The 25136-nt window shown below is 53.8% G+C and overlaps 1 protein-coding gene across 1 annotated transcript; it reads right to left on the reverse strand.

Annotated features, from left to right (window-relative positions):
* Positions 1–532: 532 nt before the first annotated feature.
* Positions 533–22546, reverse strand: NCF2 (neutrophil cytosolic factor 2). Its single transcript, XM_037145677.2, has 15 exons — positions 22124–22546; positions 20116–20198; positions 14114–14222; positions 11891–12025; positions 10916–11023; positions 9652–9711; positions 8241–8284; positions 6780–6921; positions 6617–6685; positions 5605–5680; positions 4078–4100; positions 3521–3672; positions 3288–3399; positions 2190–2367; positions 533–1018 (listed from the first exon to the last, which is right to left on the reverse strand). The coding sequence occupies exons 1-15, from the start codon at positions 22295–22297 to the stop codon at positions 906–908; spliced, it is 1578 nt and encodes a 525-aa protein (XP_037001572.2). The 5' UTR covers positions 22298–22546; the 3' UTR covers positions 533–905.
* Between the last annotated feature and the right edge of the window lie 2590 nt (positions 22547–25136).

Genomic DNA, 25136 nt, shown 5'->3' on the forward strand with positions numbered 1-25136 from the left:
GAGCAGGTGCACACTGAAAAATTGTCACAGTGTCCTGTGGACCCTGACAGAACAAGCAGGGGGGCGGGGGGATGGGGAGGGAGATCAAGGTCTGGTGTTTGTGGAACCCTTCATCCAAGTTACCTCTGAAAAGCAGGCCATTTGGTGAAATGACAACCAAAATAAAACCGTACTATTCTGTCTTCTATGTTCGTACTGTACATACTGTAGAATGTTAACTGATAGGATACTGTTAACCAGCTGGCTGCCCCAGCGGGCTGCTTCTGATCAGTTACGTGTTAGTGGCAGATATTCATTCCCGTTAAACTCTTAACAAACATTACTCTCCGAGAAGGCACGAAGGGACGTGACTCTCATGACTTCAGGGGAACCCAACTCAGTGCAGGTTCTGTTTATGCCCCCGACTCCCCTCCCCGGGCGGGGGGGGGGGGACTAACAGAACAGTTGCTTTTGCCTGTCTGCCTCCTGAGTTGTTTGGAAGCCCCAGGGGCCTGTGATACATGGTACAGGAATGGAGCGATTTCCATCTGGGCATTGGGCTGGCACTGTGGCCGTCTTGGTTTTTTATTTTTATCACATGTGCAGAGGAATGCCCCCAGTAATCACTGTACAACTCGCTGAGTTTCTCACAAAGTGAACACACCTGGGTAGCTAGCACTCAGCAAGAGACCAGCACCCTGGAAGGACCCCTCGTGCCCTTGGAGACACGTCCAACCACTCCCCCACCCCACCCCACCCCAAGGAGTTCCTCCTCAAATCTCATCGTTGTCTGATGGGTGCCACTGAAACAGGAGAAGGGAACACTTCCAAACCACGACAGTTTAACACAGTGTGCCATGGGGGCGTCCTCGGTCTTGCAAGGGAGATGGCACTTCTTCCTTCAACTCTGTGGGTTGCAAGATGTCCTAGACTTCCCTGGGAGTGCTGTCTGGGCCCACGGTGGCCCGGTCTTGCACGAAAGCCTTGGGGAAGATGCCGACCTTCCCTTTGCACTCCCCTTCCAGCCAGTCGTCATTCACTGAGGGAGGGGAGAGCAGAGACAGGTGTTCAAGACCTGCGCTGGGAGGATGGCCTCGTCCGGGTGTCCCCAGGGGTCATGGGTCCACCCCGCACCCCTGCTGTGCCAGTGGAGAAATGGTGGTGGACAGCGAATGGAGCTTAGAGGGAGCATGGACTTGGCCGGCTCCTTACAGATCCCCGAGTGGGGGACGAGGTGGAGCAGTGAACTGCAGGAGGAGGAATGGGATATTTCAAAGGGGGGAGTGAGATGAAGGAAATTGAGCGGTGATCTTTAGGTAGCTTTTTTTAACAGAAGAGTTTTATCTGAACTTCATTGGGAATCTGTGTTTTGACCGTGGGGAAGGGGCATGCCATTGGGAAGTGTATTGCACATGAATGGTTACTGGTAAGTAGCTGGTCCTAGTTGAGAGAGCTGGTGAGGGACTCAGTCCATGTTTGTAAAACAAGAATTTCATTTACTAACATGCGGAAACTGTACTAGGATATGTGTATATATATGTGTGTATATGTGTATATATATATATTTTTTTTCCTTTGGATTTCATAGTAACTCAGGTGTAGATATTCCCATTTTACTAAGGAAAAGGAGAGCGAGAGAGATTAATAGCTTGTTTGGGTTCACTCTGCCAGTTTCAGCCAGTTTAGGGGTGACCTGCTCCAAAGCCCATCTACCAGACCCCACAAGCAGTGCAGTCTGTCTTCAGATGTGCTCCGTCCAGATCGGACACGGGGTCCTGGTGCTTGGGTCCTGGCCCGGAAACCGCTCTAATTTGGTGGAGGGCGGCTGGGCACCAGCGTGTTTTCTAAAGTTCCCCCAAGGTGGTTCTCATTGCAGCCTGTTCGAGCTTTCCTGTTTAGAGCACAAGCCACGGACTGGAAGCATTGGCTTGTCCTGGATCCTGGGAGCATGTTAGAAATGCAACATTTCAGGCCCCAACTCTGAGTTCGGATTGGATTCCATTCTAACAAGATTCCCCAGGATCACATCCAAGCGTGAAGACCTGGGTGAGCGAAACCAACTCATGACCTTTGGACACAGGTGAACTCACTCCCAGCATCACCCGGGATTTATGCTGAATTCTGTTTTCTATTTACTTGTTAGGATAAAGTTTCAAAACATTGCATGGGTGTTTTCCAGGTTAACTCCTACAGTCGGGAGTAGCACTCACCCATGGCTACAACCTGGATCACGTCCCCTTCCAGAAACGCCAGGTCTTCTGGTTGGGTGGCCTCGTAGCTGAAGAGAGCTACCACCTGGCTGCCCTCCTTAAACTGAGGCTCTGGTGTCTGGCGACTCCCCTCAGGTGTCCCGCTTTCCTTGGGTTCCTCTGGAAAGCCTTGGTCACCCTGAAACAACAAGGGCCTGTTAGTTTTCCTAACTCCCTGGGCAGTGAGCGGTGGACGTCGTCACTAAAGGGTGTGGTCAGTGAAATGTCAGGGCAGCGTGCGTGATGTGACCGCAAAGGCAGGTCTGGGGGCGGTGTCTAGCACAGACCTGATGTACTTCACGGACACGGGATGACTGGATGAACGAAGCTGAAGGTCTGCAGGGCCATGTGTAGTCCCAGAGTCTTACTGAAAACTTACGTAATTCATCCCAAAAAGATAGAGTGGGCACTATTGATAACTTCTTTCCAGATGGAGGAACAGGGGGACTTGCCAATGAGTGACAGGATGCAGTGGCAAACCTAGGTCTCCAGCAAAGTCCAACACCCTTTCCCCAGCACCCACAACTCCGGGGACCGTGTCAGAAACCCTGTGCGTGGGACCCAGCAATCTGCCTGAACAAGACCCGTAGGTGGGTAATTCTGGTCCCTGCTAAAGTTCGAGGACTGCGGCACAGTGCCCTGTGATTATCCAAGACCATGACCATGCATGTGATCTCTGTCCCACAAATGTGGAGGAAGGACGCAGAGTGTGGAGGTGCGAATCGCAGGACTTGAGAAATCAGCATTGGAGCCTGCAAGGCCGAGTGCTGTACTGTGTGTTAGAAGTGCCCGTTTGCTGGTGCAGTTCGCTCCAACCTGGGCAGAGCTGCTCTATGGGACGGCAGCACAACAGGGTGGAAGCAGCACCAAGGGGTCCAAAGACCAGGTTTGTGCCCCCGCTCCACTGCCTACCAGCATCGGAACCTCCCTGACCCTCCATTTCCTTGCCTGAGATGGGCCAGAGGGATGAAACGAGTGCCTGGTCAGCCTTGAGTTGCCATTGAGGACATGGCCCAGGAGAAACACCCCCTGAGGTGGCCCCGGGCTGGCCGCACTCACCACCGTGTTCTCACACCACAGAGTCAGGCAGTAGTTTTTCACCTGGCCCCAGGCAGCCTCCATACTGCCTTCTGAGAGGGGCACCAGCTCGTTGCTGTCCTTGGGCCGATAGCTGGGTGGGGACAATGAGGAAGCACCGCGTCATAGAGCTGCAGTGTAAAACCGTCCCCCTGTCCTCTAGGCCAGTGCCAGGTCCCCAGCTGTCCCCTCACTGCTACCTGCATGGAGCTCACCTCAGCTTAGTGTGTTCTGGCAAGAGCTGCAGTTTCGCAGATACCATGTCCCGGACCTGGCTGTAGGGGAGGCCAGGCTGCGTCTCCATGACGACCGTGTACTTGTAGTGCACCTTGAGTGTGTAGGGCATGGGGACGCTGAGCTTTACTTCCTGAAGGGAGAGGAAGCACAGGGAACTCGTGAGCCTCTGAGGCTTCCTCCAGCAACATCCTGGATTAGCATGGCTTTACTGGTAGTGCAGGGAGTGCTGTGTGTAGCCAGGGGCGAGGCCAAAAAGTAATAATACTAAGGGTCTTCGGAGGTTTTCCGGCCCTACTCTTGCTTGGATGGGGATCCCTGCTGCATGGGATCCGGCCCACCAGCCATGGGCCAATAGGAAATGTGTGCGGGGGGGTGGGGGTGAGAGGGGTCTGTAGTTTGTGGACTGTGAGTATGGTGGCGACTGGTCTACTCTCTCTTTGGGACTCTTCCTATCATCCAGGGAGACGCGCCCACGGTGGACAGCCAAGCTCTTCCATTCTCTCCCCCTTTAAATAGCACCAGGGAAAAAGGTTACCTTGGGCTCTTCTTCTTTCTGACCTAAAGGGAGAGGGTAAGGAGTGAAAAAAGAAGATGAATGAACACTCTTGACCAGGCTCCTCCGTACACAGGATGAAACCTCCTGGGACAGGGCACCCCACTCTGGGGAGCTGTGAAGAGCAAAGCCACGAGCCCACAGAGGAACCTGGCTGTGCTTCTAGGGGGCGTTGGGGTGATTTCCAAAGGGCCGCCCGTCCGCCCCAACCCACAGGGTAAGCAGGGGCCCCAAAGGCCAGTTACACCCACTGGCGGCAAAGCAAACGGAATGTGAGGTGAGCCAGGGGCCACAAGAAGAATTGGTGGACCCACTTATTTTTACCTTAGCCTTGATTTTTGCACACGTGTTTTTAATGTGATAGTGTATGAACAGGGCGATGTGCATATGATCGATGTCAGAGAAGTATGTATCCAAGTGCTGTGGGGGGTTCAGGACCAGACAGACTGATTTCAAACCAAGCCTGATCATTAAAACCACTCGGGAATTTTTTTTTCTCCAGAAATACATGTTCCTAAGCTTCATTTTAGTCCTGAAAAAGCAGAACCAAAAGCCTAGGAATTTATATGCTTAAGATCTTCCTAGGTTAATAGGAGATTCTCGATAGACCCCTTAGAAAGACAAAATGAAAGACATTAAGGATGCTTTGGAGAATGATTGGAGAAATCTGGACATATGCTAAACATTCTATAATACTAACATTAGACAATCCTAAGTATAATGGACCGTATTGGGGTCACGCAGAGGAACATCCCCGTCATTCGGAGACACACACTGACATGTGGGGCCAAGTGTCACCAGTCAGTAACTCAGGTGGCTCGGCCACTCAGAAAAAGTATCAGTATATAGAGGGCGGAGCAGGGCAAGCACATGGTGCAAAGCATTGACAATTGGTAAATTTGGGTGAAAAGTATCCTGGTATTTTTTGGACCATATTTTCAACTTCTCTGACATTTTACTAAATAAAAACGGGTATAGGGAGCACCCAGGGAATCTGATGACCCGGTGGGCGTGACGGTCAGTGATCTGGAATCTGGATATACCACCTGTCGGATGCCTGTCTACCAGACTTACTCAGACTCTGGTCACACTGCATTACAGACACAAAGCGAGTTACTGGCAGAGTCTCCTGCCCGCATCTGCCCCTCGGTTCTTTGACCCTGAGGGCTCTGTTGGTCAGTTTCTTTTCCAAGTAACAGAGTTCCACCGACCCTCTGGAAGGAGCCACTTTGGGGACATGGTTTCAGTTCTGACTGAGGGGTTTGGTGCTAGTCGAGTCTGGACTCTCTCTGCACCCCCAAACCAGCTACATTCACCCAGGCCCCATGGGTGTTCCGGAGCAGGGGTGGGGGGCATCTCCTTCCTGTGTCATGGGTGCGGGAGAGACTGGCCCTGGGGCCGTGTGGTCATCTGCCGGCTTGCTGAGAGGAGGAGAAACCAGCCTTTCCTGGAAGCAGCCTGGGGCGCTCCTTCCCCTGGGGCCTGGGAACTTGCTCCAGCAACACTAACCTGGTGACTGCAGGGGCCTTCCAGGGGCACTGGAACTGGGCGGAGCTGGGATGTCAGACTCCGGGGAGGCTTCCTCCTGGGGGTGACGGGAAGAGAAGACCATGAGGACCTTCATCCTGACCAAGTTCTTGGGCAAGAGTAAGAGTAAGGTAGAGGGAGCCCCTGCAGACCCCCAGGGAAAAGGGCCAGATGCAGTGACTTCCCACAAGTTCAAGTGATTGGGGCCACCCACGGGAGACGTGTGGATGCAGTGGGGAGGCAGGCCTGGCCTGGTGCAAACAAACCACAGTAGCAGTTAGAATCCTAGCCCCTCCCAGAGGCCCTGCTGCTGAATCCCCCGTCAGCCACACTGAAAATCCTCAGGGGATGGGGCAGGGTAGGACCCCGTGCTCTGGTCTTAGCTCACCCTCTCACGCCACACCTTGCCCCTTCAAAGGAAAAACCCCATCTCTCTTTGTAAGGCATCGAAACCTTTCCAAGTCATCCGGATGTCGTGGTTCTGACCAGGGAGGCCCAAGCCCACAGAGGACACCTGGTTCCTCGGCCCCCAGCCACCTACGCGGCTGCTCAGATCCGACAAAGACCACTCGCCAGGCCCAGCAGGAGGGCACTGAGGGGTCGTGGAGGGGGGGCGGCAGCTTCAGAAGTAGTGATGGGCAAAGCCTACATCATCAGTGCTCTAAAGTAGACCTCTATGTCGTCTTCTTTTTTTTAATGGTATTTCACCAGCCAGCACAGGCAAAGAGGGCATTTCTGGGAAGACCTAAACTTCATGTACTACGGGCTTTCGGATCCATGTCATCCATGAGCGGGAGGAATCAAAGGTGAGTGAGCCCAGGAGGTCCTGAAGATGCCTCCACTCTGCGCATCTGGGCCTTTCCCTGTACCCCAGGTGGTGCCACGAGAGGCCGGCTCAGGGCCAGCGAGTCTTTCTGATCAGGGCTCAGGACGGTGGAGTGGTCCATCAGTGGTTGGGGTGGGGGTGGAGGGTCGGGCTTTGGCGCCACGGTACCTGGGGCTGCTGCTGAGGGTGGATCCGCAGCTCCACCGGCTCCAGGTAGTTGCAGGGCACGAGCCCCTTCTGCAAAGAAGGCAGCAGACACTGGTGCTCAGAAAGCTCTGCATTTGCTGCCAGGACCCCATGCCCCGCAACCACCCCCGGGGCTTCTGCATACCTGTCCGTTGAACATGACCGTGGCCCAGTTATCATTGCCCTTCTTCAAGACAAAGACGATGTTCCCAGGCATGACCTGGAGCTCCTGGGGTGTCTCGGGCACAAACCCGAACAGCACTCGGTGAGCCTCCCCTTCCAGAGCCCTGAGGGGTAGACACAGATCCCGTCCACTGCCTGCCCTGGAACACACCCCCTCCCACTGTGGGGCAAGCACAGCGGACTTGGAACCAGGAGACGCGCTCCAGACACCCTCTAACTCCACGTCTAACTGCCTCTGTGACCCTGAGCGGGTGCCTCCCTCCCCAGGCTCCCAAGAAGACGCAGTAGGGATCCGCACGAGAACTTGCTCCCTAACCATATACACAGGGGAACAAGAATAAGAGAAAACACTGTAGATACAGAAGGCCTCGCAGTCCTCCTCTTTTATCCTGCCTTCCCTTCGGTGGAAAAGGCCCAAGGGTGTGCCTGGCCGGTTCCCACGTCTGGGCTGGGCTGGGCGGACCAGGTGAGTGTGCAGGTGAGAGCCAGCTGGGCGGGGAGGTGAGTGGGGAGTGAGGGAGGAGGAGGCCAGGGTGGGGTGAGGAGGGGGGGGGAAGCGCCTGCGGGAGGCCCAGTGAGGAGAAGGGGGTGTGCGGGCTGAGTTCCGCAAGGTCGGTTCCCCTTCGCCACTTCCTCCGCGCCTCCTCTGCTCTTGAAGGCGCTGGGGCGCTTTGGAGTGTGTGACTTCAAGGCTGGCTTCATGGTGGCCTGCTGTGGCTTCAGGCTTCTCCCTCACTCCGGGCTCACTGGGTCCCTCCCCCTCCCCACTGCCCTCTGGCCCTCTGCCCACTTTTTGTTTCCAACCCTTGTGTCTAAATAGACACCGTGGGCACAGAGTCCCCCGCAGACAGAGTGTAGGAATGAGCTCCTCCAGGCCCCGCATTTGTATACTTGCTTGGGGACTCTCTTCGCTTGCTTTAACCTTCTTTTTAGGGGTGGGGAGCTAGGCAAGCTTCCTTCCTGAGAGGCAGTTCTTAAGAAAGCTGTAGGTTAGGTCATTCTTTGCTTCTCATCTTACAGAAGAATGACTTCTTTTTCTTGAGTCCTTCCTCTTCAGAAAACTTGTGTCGACAGGGAGCAAAGACACAGTCACACTGGAAAGGACAGGCCACTCTAGCTTCTCACTGTGCTAGCCCGGCTCTGAGCTTGGCCTCCTCTCTGCAGGCCTCTCTGCAGGCCCGGCCAGCACCCAGACCGCAGGGAGGGAGGGACAGTGTTCCATGGGACACTATTGCTTCATTACATGGTGGCATGCTCATTGTCACAGGGACCCAGGGACAACTTGTATTGGTCTCCAGGCCCCCAGGGTCAGTCCCAGCACAGAGAGACCCTGACCCTGGCTTCCCTTTCTCCACCCTTTCTATTGCCACCAGCCCAGGCTTGGAGCTGGGCCATTCTGCCCACTGATCTGCGTTGAACTTACCTGAAGATCTCTGGTGTTTTGGGTCTGGGTGGAGGCTCGGCTGCCTATTGAACATTCAGGAGGAACCAAGATGGGCAGAACAGCAAAGAAAGAGAGAACAGATGATTCGTGGTCATTTGAGCCTTCTTCCCAGGGCAGAAAATCAAAGAACGCATTTGCGGCTCCATCAGGACTCTGTCCCGGGAAGAAGGCACAGGGTTCCCTGACAAAACACTGGAAAATAGCGCCTCCCACCAGCCCCCCGGGGACAGGCTTCAATGGTGGCAGCAACTGTTCTTCAGCCAGACCTGGTTCCTGGGGACGTTTAGCTGTCACAGGGCCACAGGCCGTCACGAGGATGCTTTTGACCTCAAGCTCTGTCCCTTCCTTGGGACAATTTTCAAAAGCTCTGTTCTATAATTCCTGCCTGCCATATCGCATGTCACCTGTGGGTGTTTAAAGCCAACTCAAGACCCACCGGCCAGGCAACAGCCTCCTTTCCACGTGTTTCCCGTTTCACCCCGAGCGGCATCTTCGCCTTGTGGAACCCTCGGGCGGCTCTGAAGCCCAAGGGGCTTCGCAAGTTAGTGTGAGAACAAGATCAGAGAATCTGGATGTCTACTCTCCTTCACGCATCTTCCCCTCTGGAGCCCCAGCGCTGGTCACATTCCGGGCTAGTGGTGACCATTCGGACCCTGGCCGGCTGTCAGTGCTGCCCTCGGGAGGGCCCGGGGACCGGAGAGGAGGTGCCGCGCTCGGAACCCCTCCCCCTGCGGGCGCGCGGCGACGCTCCTGCCCATCCACTTCTGGTGCAACACCGCTCAGATTCCGCTTGGCCTGTCTCACCCTCTTCCCTCCCCGAGGAAGCCGTGCCTCCCGCCTTCGCATTTCTGGACGCCTGTCATCCAGTCCTCTGGAACCACGGCTCTGAGCCCCGCATGGGCTGCGGGCACCCTCCCTGTGTTCCCCAGGGAACCGCTCATCATGGGCAGATGGATGCAGCCAGGAGGGCTCCCGGCCTCAGGCGCCAGCCCCCACGGGAGTCCCCCACTAGCCCGGGTCCAGGGAGAATTGTTCAAAATCCTGCACTCGCTGTGTTTCCGTTTTCTGAGAGGAGAGCACAGGCTCCAGGAGAGGCCGTCACCAGCTCTCAGAACTTAGAGGAGCGAAGGCTGGTAATTGGGGGTTGGAGGAAAGTGGGGGGGGGTTCGCTTCTTGAGGACCTGGGGCTGGCGAAACCTCAAACCGCTTTGTTTCCCACCAGTCATGGACCCCGGACCAAGAAGGGCGGGCAGGCACCCTCAGCAGCCCTGCGCGGTCAGCCGAAGGAGCCCTTAAAATGAGGCCACCCAGCCGAAATGTTCTCCCCACCCTGGACATTGCACAGAGCTCGGGAGATGAGGTCCACACAGGGAAGGCAGGACAGACTCACCTGCGGCTGCAGAGGCGCGAACCCGGAGAAACTGTCTTGATCCACCACGGACGCCACCACCTGAACCGGAGTAAGGGGGGAGTGAGGGCTCGGCCAGCACCATTTCCCCATCAAGTCCCCTCTGGGCTCACACCCTGAGTCCATTGTCCCTGCTGCCTGCTTCTAGAAGTGGACAGTGGCTGGGGACTGAAGGGCTGACCCTCTGGGTGGGAAGTTTCAGCAACGGAAGAAACTGGTCCCCACCCCCCACCCCCGCTAACCCAGAGGGCCCTCTCTCTCTCTCTCTCTCTCTCTCTCTGTTTTGAAATTTTTATTGTGGCGAAGTTTACATGCTCTAATATGAACCATTTTAAAGCGCACAGCACAGTGGTATTTCGCACAATCACGATGCTATGCGACCACCATGTCCATCCAATGCTGAAACATTTTCACTGGCCCCCAAAGAAACGCTGTACCATTACGTCCACATCCCCTCTCCTCCTAGCACCCGGCAATCACCAGTTCGCTGTCTGCCTCTGTGCACTGACCTCCCTAGAGATTCCTATAAACGGGGTTGTGTAACATGAGGCTTTTGTGTCTTACTGCCTTCACATAGCATGATCTTTTCAGGGTTCTTCCAAGCCGTGACTCCTATTGGTACTTGTCTTCCACTGTGCGGCTATACTGCATTCTGCTTATCCGCTCACCCACCGATGGACCCCGGGGGCTTCCACTAACCCAGTCTCTCTGCTGTGCCAGAGCCAGCTACCCCATCGGTAGGCAACTTTAGCCCTACAATTGCATCAAAGTCAAGTGCAGTTTTGGAAGAGGGCTGTTGACTAACTGTGGATCATTCCCGAAAGGGTCTAAGACCAAGACCAAGGCTCAGAAGGACTCCAGTCTAGTCCTAGTGCCGTGGAAGTGGGGCCACAGGAAGCATTAAGCCAAGAAGATGCCATGCTGGTCCGTTTCCCTGACATGTTCTCTCCACATTGAGTGAGTGCCTCAGAGCCGTGTTTTTCTTCCACTGGCTCAGTCCCCAAGACTCAGCATTCTGTGAGTCAGCCCTCACCCAGGGTCAGGCTGGAAGGGACGGATGAGAGGAGCCCGGAGAAAGTAAACTAGGAGCATCTTTCAACAAAACCGCCGCACTGAACACAGTCTCCCATTGCCACCCCGGGGGCAGAACCACAACGGGGGAGCCCTTTTCCCCCGAGCCCCTCCCACTGTGCTCCGCATGGCCCGCATCTCAGGACGCTCCGGGAAGGCTAAGAGATCCACCTACCGTAGCCTTGCCCAGGTAATCCTTCTTGACCAGCTGGGCCACTTGCTTCTCGTTGGGTCGGAAGAGCCTGCCCACAGGGATCACCACCGGCTCGTACAGCTTCTGTTTCTGTGACACAGACAGCACAGCATCTCCTTACCTGTAAGGGACAGGTAAGGAGGCTTGTCCTGCCTGCCTCACTGAACGCATGCAAGGGTCCACTGGGAGCACCTCACAAAAGCACTTCTTCCAAACGTGGAAGGGTGGAACTTGCTGCTATTCCAGGGTGTCTATGGTAGGAAAGGTGGGTTTCAAAGTCACTTTTCCCTGAGGGGCTGTGTGGACATAATGTCGGTGTTGTTTGCCCAGCACCCTCATTTTGAAGGGGAGCCACCCTTCTCCCGCTCCATGCGGCTCAGGTAGGGCTGCCACTCACAGTGCAGGAGGCACTGTCTCCCCTCAGGGGTTGGGGGGCTCAGAGTGTGTTATCTTGGGACCAGTGTCTGCAGCACAGGCATGGAAAGACTGACCTGCGTCCCCTTGTTCCTGGCATTTTAAAAACCTGATTTAAAACGAGCTTCATCCCAAATGTACTTGGACGAGCGAGGGCTACTTTTCACCATTTGCTCATATAACCAAGGCGTTTCTTCTATGGAGAGCAGTAGTGTGCCTGGCTGCCAGGACTCACAGACGGCAGGCACAGCCTCTGCCCTCGAGTGCTGGGCTCCAGCCTCCAGCCTCCTGCTGCCCTTTGCTGCCACAGAGCCCCAAATGGGTTTTGGGGTCAGGTGGTGGCCCAAGGCAGGGCTCTGAGGTCCCCTACTCCAGGTCTCGGCTTCCCTGCATTTCCAGATTCCAGCCCCTGCCTAGACTTCTACCCCTCAGGCCAGTGCTACCCGGGACCACTTCTACAGTTTCTCAACCTGCACAAATAATCCCTGAAACAAGTAAAAGTCCAATGACACTCTCTCACCCCCCAGGTTCCTGGACACCTACCCAGATGCACTCCATGGCTTTGTCAATTTTGGAATGCCTCGGCTCAGACTTCATGCTCATGGCCAATGCCAACTGCTCTTCAGCCTTTTTCCATTCCTCCTTCTTGGCGTGCATCAAAGCAATGTTGTACAAGACCTGGAAAAGCACAGGGCGCACCATAAAGCTGGAGGCTGCTCCAAATCTGGGTGCCAGGAGAGAGCTTGCACAGTGCCCTCGGAAGGTTGCCGGGCAACATGTCTCCCTTTCCCAGCTCCCCTCGGAATGTCTGGAATACAATCCTGTCCATCCTGCTACCGAGTCATGCGCAGCACGAGGATGGTGTTAAGTGGACCTCATGTGATGCATTAATCCACTGCATGGTGTACAGTTTGGGACAACCAGGTAGGTCAGGAGGAAACGAGAGTTACTGTGTGGCTTTAGTGCGGAGAAGAGTGATGGGCTCCAGACCCCTTGAAGAGCTGGGAATAAATACATGTGTGCAGCTTCTCAAAACAGCTCCTGCCTCTGAGCCTAGGCTGAGGGAGTGGGCAGGTGCGGGTCAGGGGGAAAGAGGATTCCAGACACAGCGTCCTGCACCAGCACCCGCAGGACCCTGCCCGGGATGCGGTGCTAGCAAGACTGTGAGCCAGGCACCAGGAACGAGGACACTATCACTGTATGGCCAGAAGTCAGAAAGGGACGTGGCACGAGCCCAGCACAGCGCCTCACCTGGGTGGGAGGGAGCAGCCCATGCAAGCAATGGCTGTAATTTTCCAGGTCTTGAGTTGGGTGGTAGGTTCATGAGTGTGTGTTTGATTATTACGCTTCACAACTTACACATAGAATCAAATCTTTTAGATGCATCAGCAAGATTTTAAAAAACAAAACAAAACAAAAACCAACTTTGAGCCTCAGTGAGCGGTTGGTTGCCTTCCACATGCATACTTGGGGCCCAGCCCACCCTTGACCGTGTGTGCAGGAAGAAAGGAAGACTCAAAACCATCTTGAGCTTCCCACTTGGTTCCCGGCCACCTTCTCTGGAGACCTTTGCCACACCAGGTGTTTATGGCTCCCTGGCAGGAAAAGGTTGGCCTCTTTTCAAAAAGGATGGTGGGCTTCTCAGAGCCAGAGTCGCGGCCTGTGGAAGGCAGGTGTCGTATAAGAAGGAGGGAGGCGGCTGGAGGCAGAGGGGCCTTCGGCCTTAGAAAGTCCGGCTTCGCTTGCAGAGCGGCCCAGACAGCCTGTGTTTCCTGTCCCAGGGTCATTTCAATGTCAATTCCAGGAGGAACCTTCCTCCCACAGGAGGCTGCTTCACTGCCACGGTCTCATGACCTTCCCTCTGGAGCTCCGTGGTCCCCCAGCCCTTCAATCCATATAAGCGGTTCTCAATTGGTCATGCCTAGAGATAGGTTGTCACATTGGGGGTGGGGTGTGACTGGCATGTAGTGGGTAACAGAGACCAGGGATGCTGCTAAACATCCTACAATGCCCAGGACAGCCCCCTACAACCAAGAATTATTCGGGCCACCAGGAGTGCCACCATTGAGAAACCCTACTCTAGAAGCTGGCCAAATGGCAGGACTCCCCACTGCAAAACCCCATTCCCCAGACAGGGACGAGTGGAATAAGTTGCCAGACATCAGTAGGGCTGCATGGGGACACATGTCCCCAGGGGCCCGGGCAGCTGTGGGACTATTATTAGCCCTGGGCTACCCTGAAAACACTTGGCTTCTTCTACTTGAGAAATCAAAGCAAAGGGACTTTTTTCAGTAATTGTTCTAAATAAAGTTCTACAATATTTGCAGGGATTTCAGTTTTTGAAGCTACTGGGACATTTGAGGTTGAAGAGGGGTGTGGGTTGGAAAAAGTTCACTAACTTGAGAAATCACAGCCAGTCATGTTTCTCCTCCTCAGTAATGTAGAAAATATGTTATCCTTCTATGGGGACCTTTTCTAAATGTGTGCGCTGAGCTGTTCTTTGACTGAGAGGGGACGGATTTGTGCCAAATTATCCTCACTCCATGGGTATCAAACGAGTACAGGAGGCCAGAACCATTAATAGCAAAGAGCGTGGGCTGTAACTTGGGAAGTGAGCAAGGTCACGGCAGGCCCTGCAAGGATGGTGAACCCATGATTTGGATTTGTTAGCATAACGCTGGGCAAATAGCTTGTCAACCCGAGTGATGCAAATTAGGATGAACACTTTCACAGGCCAGCTCACGTGTCCAGGCCGCCCCTCCTTACCTCGCAGGAAAACAGCTTGAACTGCAGCCCCAGGATCTTGTAGTCTATCAGCTGGTTCCCTCGAAGCTGAGTCAAGGCCTCTTTAAGGTCCTTGATCGCTAGGTCATATCTGCAGGATGGAGGGAGAGGATAAATCAGTCCAGGGCACGGAGGAAAAACTGTGCGATAAGATGTGTGTATGCGTTCCTTTCTCCATTGGTCTCGTGGGAACAAGAGCCTTTCTCATGCTCCAGTTTTTTGCCAACCCTGAGCTCTAGCTTTCTACACAACTCAGTGTGTGAGGTGCCCCTGGGGTCTGACACCCCCCAGTCTCAGGCAGCCGGACGTATTTCCTTCTCTGTTGACTCGATACCATGCCCACCTTTCTGACGACAGGTTTGTCGCTTTGCACAAGAGCCTGGATCTCTCCTGAGAGCTCCAGGCTGAGCCAGCACCTCCTGGGCCCTGGGTCCCTGCAAGGTGGTTCAGAGGGCTGTTAACTCCCTGCCTCAGGCGTGAACCAGACCAGCCTCCCTGACACAGGGACACTGCTCGGAGGGGCCTCTCCCACAGCCATTGACATCCCTCCCCTGCCCCGAGCTTTTTCCTTGGCTTCTTTTGAGTCCAATTTAGCTCCCGGTTTTGTGGCTTGCTTAGTCTCCTCTCCCCTCCCTCCTCCTCCACACACTGGGAAAAAGAAACCACCCCTTGAGCCAACAGCATTTCTGACCCTGTTCCTGGAACCGCGCCGTGCTTTCTTGGACTGGCCTTGTGCTGACCAGCTCAAGGTGTATCAGGGCTGCTGCTGTGGGTTTAGGGGCAGAGAATGGAGTTGGTCACATCAGCAGGGCCAACAGACACGTGGGCAGGAACTGCACCATGTCTCCTCAGCCTGCCCTTGACCTCCCTGCCCCAGTAGCAGGGAGCCATCCCTGGGCTTCAGGCTGTGGGGCGGTGGGGGCGGAGGGTGCAACAAAAAGCTATCTACCCTCCCCCACAGCCGGAACAAATTTGGCTGCTGGCTGTGGCTCCCTCGGGGCACCTGGACCACAAGTCCCCAGGCCACTCTCTGACCTGGAGCTGCCACATGTGGCTTCTCTTGGAGGCAAGACTGGACTTGGGACTCAGGCTGCAGGGGATCGGCAGGAGGTGGTATGGTGTCCTGAGGCGCCTTAGGACAGTGGCTGGGAGACTGGGACCACAGCCATTAGCTGCGCCCCTGCCCAGGAGACCCTGGGGAGTTACTTCCTCAGCCTCAGGATCTGGGTCCATAATATAAGGAGTGCGTTGTGTAGCAGGAGCACTTTGTATTCAAGGAGCCTGGAATGTGAGGAGCCTGCTAGTAGGTGGTCCTGGATCCGATTTCTGGGGTCAAAACCACATGGACTTCCCTCCTGGCTCTGCCATCTACCATCTAGTGACAAAGGACAAGTTGTTTCATTTCTCCAAGTTTGTTTCCTCATCTTCAGAGACAGCACGACAGTAGTGAGTGCCTCCCAGCGTCGCGAGAACTAAACGTGATGAAGCACCCAGGTGCTTAGGACTGTGCCTGGCACACGTAGTCATTTATATTATTATTATTATTATTATTATTTTCAAATCTAAAAGTCTGGCAATTAAATTCACAGGGCAACCATCTGGTCCATGCTTCCTTAATACTCTAGACTGTATGTATTATCAGGAGATCAAAATACACAGTTGTAGAAGCTGGAGCTCCGATCTCAGGGAAGCGTGGAGCTGACCAGGAGGGCAGGCGGGACAAGAGGGTCTTAAGAGATGCGTCCGCAGGGGGTTGGAGGAGAAGCTGGGCCTTCTGTCGCCCCTGGGTTTGAAGTCAGCCACGCAGCAGCAGCGGCTGCAGCAGTCATGGAAGGAGCAGGAGAAAGGCTTTCTCTAACACACCCTCGTTGTTCCTAGAGACCAGTGTAAACCCCATTTAAAGTGTGCAGGCCATTCCTTAGGAAGCAGAAAGCACGTAGAGGTTTCTTTCAAGCATCTCTGTACCTTCTTTCTAGGCTGGAAGACTGGGGGACTGGCTCCGACTCACTGAGCCAAGAAGGAGGGGCAGGCGAAATGCAGAGGCCTTGCTCTGCGAGCACACGAAGCTCCATGGTGTGCCCTGTCTGCACGTGTGACAGTTTCAGGGCTCAGAGGGCACACTCCAGGTACTGACAGCATTACCCTGCAGTGCGCTTGCCCCCTGGCAAAAGCCCTGGTGAGGTGGGTGCATTTCAGCTGTGCCGTGACACCTCCTGGTATTGAATGACCCCAACAAAATCTTTCTCATAATCCTCCAGCCCATCACGATGTCTAAAGATCTGGGCCCGGTGGGAGAGAGGAAGAACCCAAAAATTATTGATATGCAAAGGGCTCGCTTTGTGTTAAAAATTGGTGGGGCGCGCTCTGTAAATGTCAGATTCAAACGTGTCTTTAAAGGCACCCTCCTGGCTGCTCCCTGCTGGCCTCTGCTCAGCCGCCCTTGTTTCCGGGGAGCTGCACCCCAGGAGCACCCACCTTGACACACAGCCCGCTACCGGCTGCCAGCTGCCTGGGGGCCTGAGTGGGCTCAGTGTGAAATTCCACAACAGCAGGCAGCCCTGGCTGCTGGTGGGTCTGAGGAGTGCGGCTCCCCCTCCCCCCCCCCCCCCAGCCCTCCTTCAGTTCTCTTCTGTGTCATTTGGAAAGCACAGTGTCCCTGGAAGGCCAAGGTGCCGGCAGCTTCCTGCTGGGCACCAGGCTGCGCTGGACCTGAGCTACACCCTGCTCACCCACTGGCCGGGGCCAGGGCAAGCTGGCTGGCTTTTCTCAATCTCTGAGCCCAAGAGGGTTTATAACCCTCATTTTTCTAACTGGAAAGGTTTCTTAGTAACCGCTGTGTTCCCGATTGTCCCTGTCCTACCCATGCCCACGCAGCCTACAGTTTTAAAACAGAGAGTCCTAGCTGCTGAAAAGTGACAAAATGACGCACACTTCTGTGAGCGGGCTGGGGGGTCATGGTTTTCAGTTTCAAAGCCTGCAGGACAAAGACTTTGCTGCGTCACCTCCGTGGGCCAGCAACATCTAAAGGGTCTCATGGTTACGGTTATGATCACAGCCCTCAGGTTCAGAAGGCCCAGGACCTGAAACACCCAGAGCTTCCTTCCCCTTTCAGACGGCAGACGGGGCAGAGAAGTGAGCCGGTCTGGCCGTCATCTGGTGTGGTCACCCAAGATGCCAACTGCCTCCTCAGACATGCATTCTCACATTGCTCTGTGGGACTCTGCTGGGACAGCAGGACATGTGAAAGTGGCGAAAAAAGAGAGAACAACCCACTGCATTATTGTCCTAACACGAGTTCTGCCGCAATCTGGGGAAATTCCTAACCCGGCTCCCGGAGGAGTCCGTTTTCTAGTTCCCCATGGGCCCTTCTTTTAAATTAGCTCTTACAGCTCTTGCCCCCTTCTGCCTTGCATGGTGGCTACTGGTGTTCTTGACCTGTTCCCCCCTTTTAATAAGTTCCTGCAAAGCAGAGGCTAGATTTTTCTCGCTTTGGTTTAATTCATTTAATAAGCATTGTATTAACTGCCATACTCAATGCTGAAACACAAGTGACCAGGTAAAGATTTCTTCTCTCAAGAAACTCAGAGAGTAGCAAAGGAGACAGATACCTAGTATCTGCCGTATTAGATATTGGCAAATATCTGTCATCGGGAAGACAGGCGTTCTTCTAAAAGGAGGCACAGAGGAGAGTGGCCGCCCCCTTGGGGGCCGGGCAAACCCGGGGGGCAGGAGTGGGCAGGCAGTAGATACAGTAATGGGGTCACCGAAAGTTTTTAAGTAGATAACATTAGTTTTTTTCAAGCAGACCAGTCTGGGATAAGGGTGGCCAAGACAAGGCTGGTGGCTGAGAAATTTGTTCGGAAGTGATGACAGCAATCCCGGTGAGACCGGGGGGTCTGAACCAGGGTACAGCTGGTAGGGGTGGAGAAGAACGGCAGAGTATGAGAGAGACTTCAGAGGTCAACTTGACAAGGTGGAGGACAAAGAGACCTCCGGGGTTGGTCCCAGGGAGAGATTCAGTGGCCAGCTGGCTACAGATGGAGGCCAACACTGCGGGAGAGAGTGGGATCTCTGGGGTTCACCTACGGATTTTCAGGGGACACTGACCCCCCTGAAGCTGCATGTAAAGTTGTACACACGCTGTGTGTGTCGCTGGGAAGATAACTCATGCGTTTTGCCATTAACAGCCCCTGCTACACTGACGTAAGGGGGAGGGGCCATGAGCAGGGCCTGCAGGGAGAGGGCACCCGTGTCTGTGATGGAGCAAAAGTGAAGAAGGAGCTTCAGGTGGAGAGCAGTGACTTCTGTTTATCGCTTCCTCAACAGACTGTTATGGAATTAACCGTGAAATTTGGTAGATTCTGCTCTCGGATTTAACTACTATTCACAGCATGCAAATTGCATTCTGGGTTTTATTTCTAGGTAAAACCAGATCTTTCTGACTCTCAAAATCCAAGCCTTGCAGGCTCAGGGACTTCTAGGCATTTGCATGTAGCAGTTTCTTCTGGGAGCCTTTCCTCTTGACAGCAGCTCTCCTCATTACAGGCTGTTAGAGCCCATTAAAGGATGGCCTGCGAGTTCGTCTTTTACGATTCAAGGTCAGCTGGGGGATTTGTGTTCAGGCTGCCCTCACACCCTGCACACCTCAGGCCCAGGCTTTCTCTCCCCAGATGCCTCTGTGTGGTTTTTCTTTTGGGATGACTTGATTTCCCTTTCTTATTCGGGTAATTGACTGCATCTACATCTTGGAAGTCTTCTGGGCTTCTTGTAATTGCCCCTGGCAATGGCTGAGCACAGTGGCTTACCTGGCCTGGATTCTGATCAAACCCTAGGATCAGAGCCTCGCAAGGTTGCACACGATCCGACCAGCCCCCTCCCCAATGCCTAGACATTCTCTGCAGCCTCCTCTGTGCCCCACCAACGCCCTGCCTCACCTGCTATGGGTACACGTGTGTGTTCCCCCCCAACACACACAATGCTCTGACCGTTTTCACAGAAAGTTCTCCATTAGCCTGAGCTGAAATCTTCTTTTCCAGAGCTGTGCCCACCAATGAAATGAACAATTTCTGCAAAGGCTGGCCATCCCCTACAACATTCTAAGTTAATGCTCAGAATGTTTTCCCTTTGTTATTTGTATGTTTGTTACTGGGGTATCTTGGGGAAGGGGAATGAAAGTGAGATTAATCTTGATTTTCTATTTATTTTTTTTGACTATTTTGTGGTGGCTGTAAACACTGCAGAAAGTACAGACAGACTGACAGAAGGAAATGGAAATCCCTATAACGTCACCACCCAGAGAGCACTGCCGACCACATTTCAGCCTATGGCCTTCCAGACTCTTCTGTGAAACAGACATGGGCTTGTGCTGCACACGCTGTTTGAAACCTATGCTGCGAATTTAACATCCACTGTGAACTTTTTTTCTATGTTAATATATATGCTACTTACTTGTCCGTATCAATATATTCTTACACATGTCATGTGAATAGTTAGTATTCTCATTTTACTGGCCGAACAGTATTTCACTGCATGGGTTAAACTAGGCTTTTGAAAACAGTCTGCAGAAACCATGGAAAATGTGATGTGGTTTCACGATCACTCTTGCTGTGTGACAGTTCAATACCTCACAATAGGGGACCTCCAGGGGTGTCCCCTCAATGGCCAACAATTTACGACCTGCACCGTCCAGCTGTGACCCATCAGGGGTGTTCATGGATGCCACATCAGCTGAACACCAGGCCTGCGGCGGTTACGCAGGCTCGTCATGAGCTCTGACATGGTTGATTTCTAACGGGGGTGGCCGGCCTGCCCTCCCTGCCTGGGCCTCGTGCTGATTTCTTGTGTGACTGTGCCCAGGGCAGATCCAGTCACACTTCGCACTGGATGCTGGGCGGATGCTTCTCAAACAGCCAGGTGAGCAGCACCGAGACCCGCTCCGGGTTTTCTGTGAATGTCCGAAGCTGGTGCAACCCTGGGTCACTTACTTCTCCATCCGGTAGTAGAGCATCCCTCGCTGGAAGTAGGCCACGGCCAGGTGCTTGTCTCGGTTGATGCTTCTGGAGAAAGCCTGTGGAGAGGGGGGGTCCATTGGTGGCCGAGGAGCCAGGCAGTGAGGATGCATGGCATGAGCCAGAGTGTGAGGCAGGAGGGGTCTCGAGAATCACTGGTGTCTTTACGGTGACACTGGGGTCAGAATGCCCCATGTTGTCACTTCCTGGTGGCATGCCAGGACGCAGGTTACCCAATCTACTGTAAACCTTAGTATTCTCCTCAGTAGAATGGTATATTAATTTCTGCCTTTCAACACTACCAACAGGATTAAAATAATAGAAGCAAGTAAACATGGAAACAATGAAAATGTCTTATCCACTATTATATACTCATATGTAGATTTATTATAGCAGTATCACACAATTAAAATAATAACAAATAGTCCTGGCCAGGGTGGCTTAGCCGGTTGGAGGGTCATCCCCTACACCTGTCCCTGGTCGGGGTGCATATGGAGGACCACAAATTGATGTTTCTTTCTCTCTCTGTGCCCTCCCTACCTCTCTCTCTAAAAGCAATGAAGAAATGTCCTCAGGTGAGGATAATATTAAAAAGTGCATATAAAATTCCAGGAGTAAGGACGCACACAGGGAACCAGAGAAAGGCAGAGAGAGAGAGGCAGGCAGCAGACTGCAGGGAGAAGTTCAAAGCGGCGAGAGGAAGCCATGGGGTCTGTGAGCTGGAGGTCAGGGGGGCCAGCACGGCCTGGCCACAAGCCTCTGCTGGCGTAGCTGCCGCACGGCAGCTTCTCCCCCACTGTGCACTTGGCCTCCAGCAGCCCCCAGAATCTGTGCTGCTATTTGCTCCGCCCCCTGGCAGGTCCCTGAGAGGAGGTGGGGGCCCTCGCATGCTCCTGCCCACTGTGGACCTGAGATGGGCTTATCAGTCTGCACAGGTCCTTCCAGGCAATTCCTTTCTTCACTCTCTTTGTTCACTTCTGGTCACAGTGAGGATGGCTGTGGGAGGAACTGGCTTTTTAAGGGGACTGGGTGTTCAGCCATCTGTCCACAGGGCCTTGCAAAGACTGGCTAACGGGTAAAAACAAGACTAACACTCACGCCCTAGTGTGAAGTGACTCAGCACTTACACAGGTGGTGTCTCACTTAATCCTCCAGATGTTCAACCCCTCTGAGACTCTTAGAGCTGGAAGTTAACATGTGTTGCTGGAGACCCAAGGTCCAGAGAGAGGCAGAGCTGGGCTTTGACTCTGCATCGGCTTCCAAACTCCACACCCTTTCCAGCTTCCCATCACCAATCCAACAGGTGATGCTTCAATGCTCAGCCTCACGCTCGGGAATATGAGAGAGAAAAAAAAACTTAAAAAAGATGCTGTAACACCCCACACGGTGCGCCCGGCAGACATCATCAATCAACCAATCACAGTATGATCTCCTTCTACCAGCCTCAAAATCCTTAAAAGAGCGCCCCAGTAAGTGTCACACAGATGAATTGTCACACAGGTAAAACCTATTTTACTTCAGTGTCTCTTCTTGACCTCTTGGGCAGACAAAGCTCACCCAGCGAGTGAAAGTCTTGAAAAGCCAGAAAGAGGTGCCTTAGTGCCAGGTGTGGCGGTGAGACTCAGAGGCTGCGCGTGGCCAGCAGGAGTTCACAGAAGAAAACATAACCAGGGGCGTCTTCATGAGGGGGCTGGAGAACATTCCAGAATGAGGCGTGGTTCACGGAAGGAGAAGAAAGGAGGGCGTAACCCACAGTGGCTCCCAGCCTGCTGGCCCATTCGAACCATCTGGGGAGCTTTTAACAATGAAGGGCTCCCACGCCCCCACCAGGCCAATTAAATCAGGATCCCTGTGGGTGAGGCCTGGGCAGCTTTGTGTTTGTAAAAGCTCCCAAGATGTTTCTCCAGGGCAGCCAGGGTTGGGGACAGGTGATTTCAAAGGCCGCGTGGGGCCCTGGGGGCGGGGGCAAGGCATCTCCACTCACCTTCTCTGCCGCGGCCAGGTTTTCCTGGATGGTGTAGATGCAGCCCATATTGAAACAAATCCTGGAGTGGGGGTCCTGGATTGCAGAGAAGGCGTCCAGGGCTCCCTTCCAGTCCTTCTTGTCGGCTGCCAGCACCCCATCATTCCAGAGGCTGATGGCCTCAGCCAGAGACATGGTCAGGCGGACACCAGGGGCCTGAGCGAGCTTGGCCAGAGGCAGGCAGAGGGTGAGCGCGGCCCTTGCCCAGCACGGCAAACCCCGGCCTTCGCTTTCCTGGCCCTGCTCTCAGAATGGGTCCAGCCTCCCTTACGACAGCTTCCCAGTGTTGCAAAGGCATCAGGAAATGTCCCCACCTTTCGGAAACTGACGCGGAGCCCTGCCATGAGAGAAAAGGAAAGAGACAGAGAGAGATAGGGCGAGTGGGGGCGGAGTGTAGGGGAGAGAGGAAGTGTCTCAGATGCTGCTGGGATGGATCAGTTCCCCAAAATGCTTCTGCTCTGCCACCCAGCTTGTCCCCTCCGTCTTCCCCTGCTTCTGCTACGGCTCTGAGTCAGGGCTCTGCCCGAGGCTCATGGCAACCTGGCCAGGTCCGCACGCCTCGTTCAATGAGGGTGTTGGCTGGGGGGGCAGTTCTTTCCAGTCTTACGTGAACTCCACGCCCACCTTCTCGTCACCTCATAGACCACCTTGAAGCATTCGTGTTTTCTCTTGAGCTAAAATGAGCCATTAGCTGATTTTGGATGCCCAAGCATGGTCTTGGGTGTCCATCTGTGTCTGAGTCACTGCTGTGAATGCTTGCAAAGCTCGGGAGGGAGTGATCTCCTGCAAACGCTGCAACTCAGAGCCGTGCGTGACAGTGAATTGTGGCTCCTCCCACCCCTGCGTGAAAAACGGAAGGGACAGGGGTCTGTCTCATTGAGGACGGATGTATCTACCAGTCTCCAAAAAGAGATTTAAGGTTCATCCCCTGGGAGTGAGGGGGGTAGAAGGGGACTAAATGGTGATGGAGAAATATATAATAAAAAAAGTTTAAAGATTCTTTCCCTTGCTGACCCCAAAATGTAAAAATCAGTAAAATCTCCCTGAGGAACCATTGTGAGTACAGAGTATAACCAATTTGATTTACTGAAATCCTGACTTCTTGCTAGTGTTAGAGAAATGTCCCTGTAGCAACTGAAAGAACCCACTAAGTGTCACCCAAATTCTGTAAGAGTCTGAAAATAAAACTCACAATTGTATTTCTGTAGGACGTAGAGGGTTGAAGGTGCGAGAATGGAGAAGACATGCCCCTGTGTTGTGAAGGCCTTCCCACCTCATTTCTTCATCTGGCAAACTCCTATTCACCCGTGAAGGCCCAGTCAAATACCACCCTTCTTTGGAATCTAGCCCCACACTCCAGGTAACAGGGATCCTTTTCTCTCCTTTGTACCACCTCTTCATTCTAGAATCCCTAGCACCAATACTCAGTATGTGATGAAGGAATATATTCCAGAAACAAGTTAGAAATCACTGGCCAAGGACCTGTAGGTGACGCTGGGCAGAGACATTGCTAGTCCGCCCAGTAAACAAATAATCAAAACTCGGTTTGCATACCGATTACTCCCAGGAAAAGTCAGTGGTTTTGTGGCTAATTGGTGAGTTCTTCTGTGGCTAAGCTAGACTTTATTTTAACTCTCCCCTCTCTGCCTTTTTATTTAACTATTCCAGTCAGCCACACAGAACCTCCCTTCAACTGCCGCCCACGACCTCTCCAGCCTTATGTCCCCGAATGTCCCTTCACCTATAGACCACAGACTACACTAGTTGCTCCTCTCTCTCCAGGCCTTCATTTCCTGCCTCCCTGCTTTGGCCCAGGCTGGATCCTCTCCCTGAACCGGCCTTCCCATAGCTGCACCTACACAGGCGCCTTTGCCAGCCTTCGGTGTCCTGTGCAAATATCTCCTTCCTTCATAAGTCACCCTGGAATCAGGCACCGTCCCCCTAAGCCCCACGCCTGTGACCTCACCTTCTGAACTTCCATGTGGCACCTAAGTGGAGTTCTGTGTGTGCCTCTGCATCTTAGAACAAGCGGTGCTCCTCGGGAGGCGGTCCTGGGACTGCCCGCCCTCGCATCCCCCAGAGCACCACTGTGCCACGCCCAAGCAATTCTGTGCCCCTCCTCTCCATCCCTCCTGTCGCCAAACCATCAGACAGACGTACAGTCTCCTAACATCTTGCCTTCCCATCTGTTCTTCACATGGCAACCAGACTTTTGAAGACACAAGTCAGATCACTTCATGTCCCTGTTGGAAAACCTTCAGTGACTCCCTGGCTGGTGTGGCTCAGTGGATTGAGTACAGGCCTGAGAACTGGGGGGGGGGTCACCGGTTCCATTCCCAGTCAGGGCTCATGCCTGGGTTGCGGGATGGGTCCCTAGTGGGGGGTATGTGAGAGGCAACCACACATTGATGTTTCTCTCCCTCTCTTTCTCCTTCCCTTCCCCTCTCTCTAAAAATAAAATCTTAAAAACACACAAAAAACCCCTTTGGTGCCTTTGCGTTGCTCTCAGGATACAATCCCTCCCGAGCACGAGAAGGGCCCTGTGTGCTGCTCATTCAACCCAGGCTGCGGGATGCACGCCATGCTCCTTCCCAGCCCTCTGGCTGCCCCGATCTCTGCCTGGAATGTTCTTCCCCAGCCCTGTGCCTGGCTGGTTCCTACTCACCTTTCTTTGCCTCTGAATGGCCTTTCCTGAGCTGCGACCTCACTGTGACACCCTGCTCTCTCTCTCAAAGCACACAGTCCTCTCCAGTCACAGCGTTAGTGACAATTTGTAACTGTACACCCTCTGTCAGGTCGTTTCTGTCCCCCAGTGCAGACGGTCATTACGACTGTCTTTGATTACAACACTCATGGACACTGCCAGTAGACAGCCTTTCCCGGTGCCCTTCATTCCCCAACCTCCTCTCGGGGGAACCCTGTTCTGTTGGAGTCCCCACTCGCCTGAGGCCAACCCTACCTGGGCTGTGTGGTT

Source organism: Artibeus jamaicensis, unplaced genomic scaffold, assembly GCF_021234435.1.
Source record: "Artibeus jamaicensis isolate MK-2021 breed Jamaican fruit bat unplaced genomic scaffold, CSHL_Jam_final contig_327, whole genome shotgun sequence".
Taxonomy (NCBI): domain Eukaryota; kingdom Metazoa; phylum Chordata; class Mammalia; order Chiroptera; family Phyllostomidae; genus Artibeus; species Artibeus jamaicensis.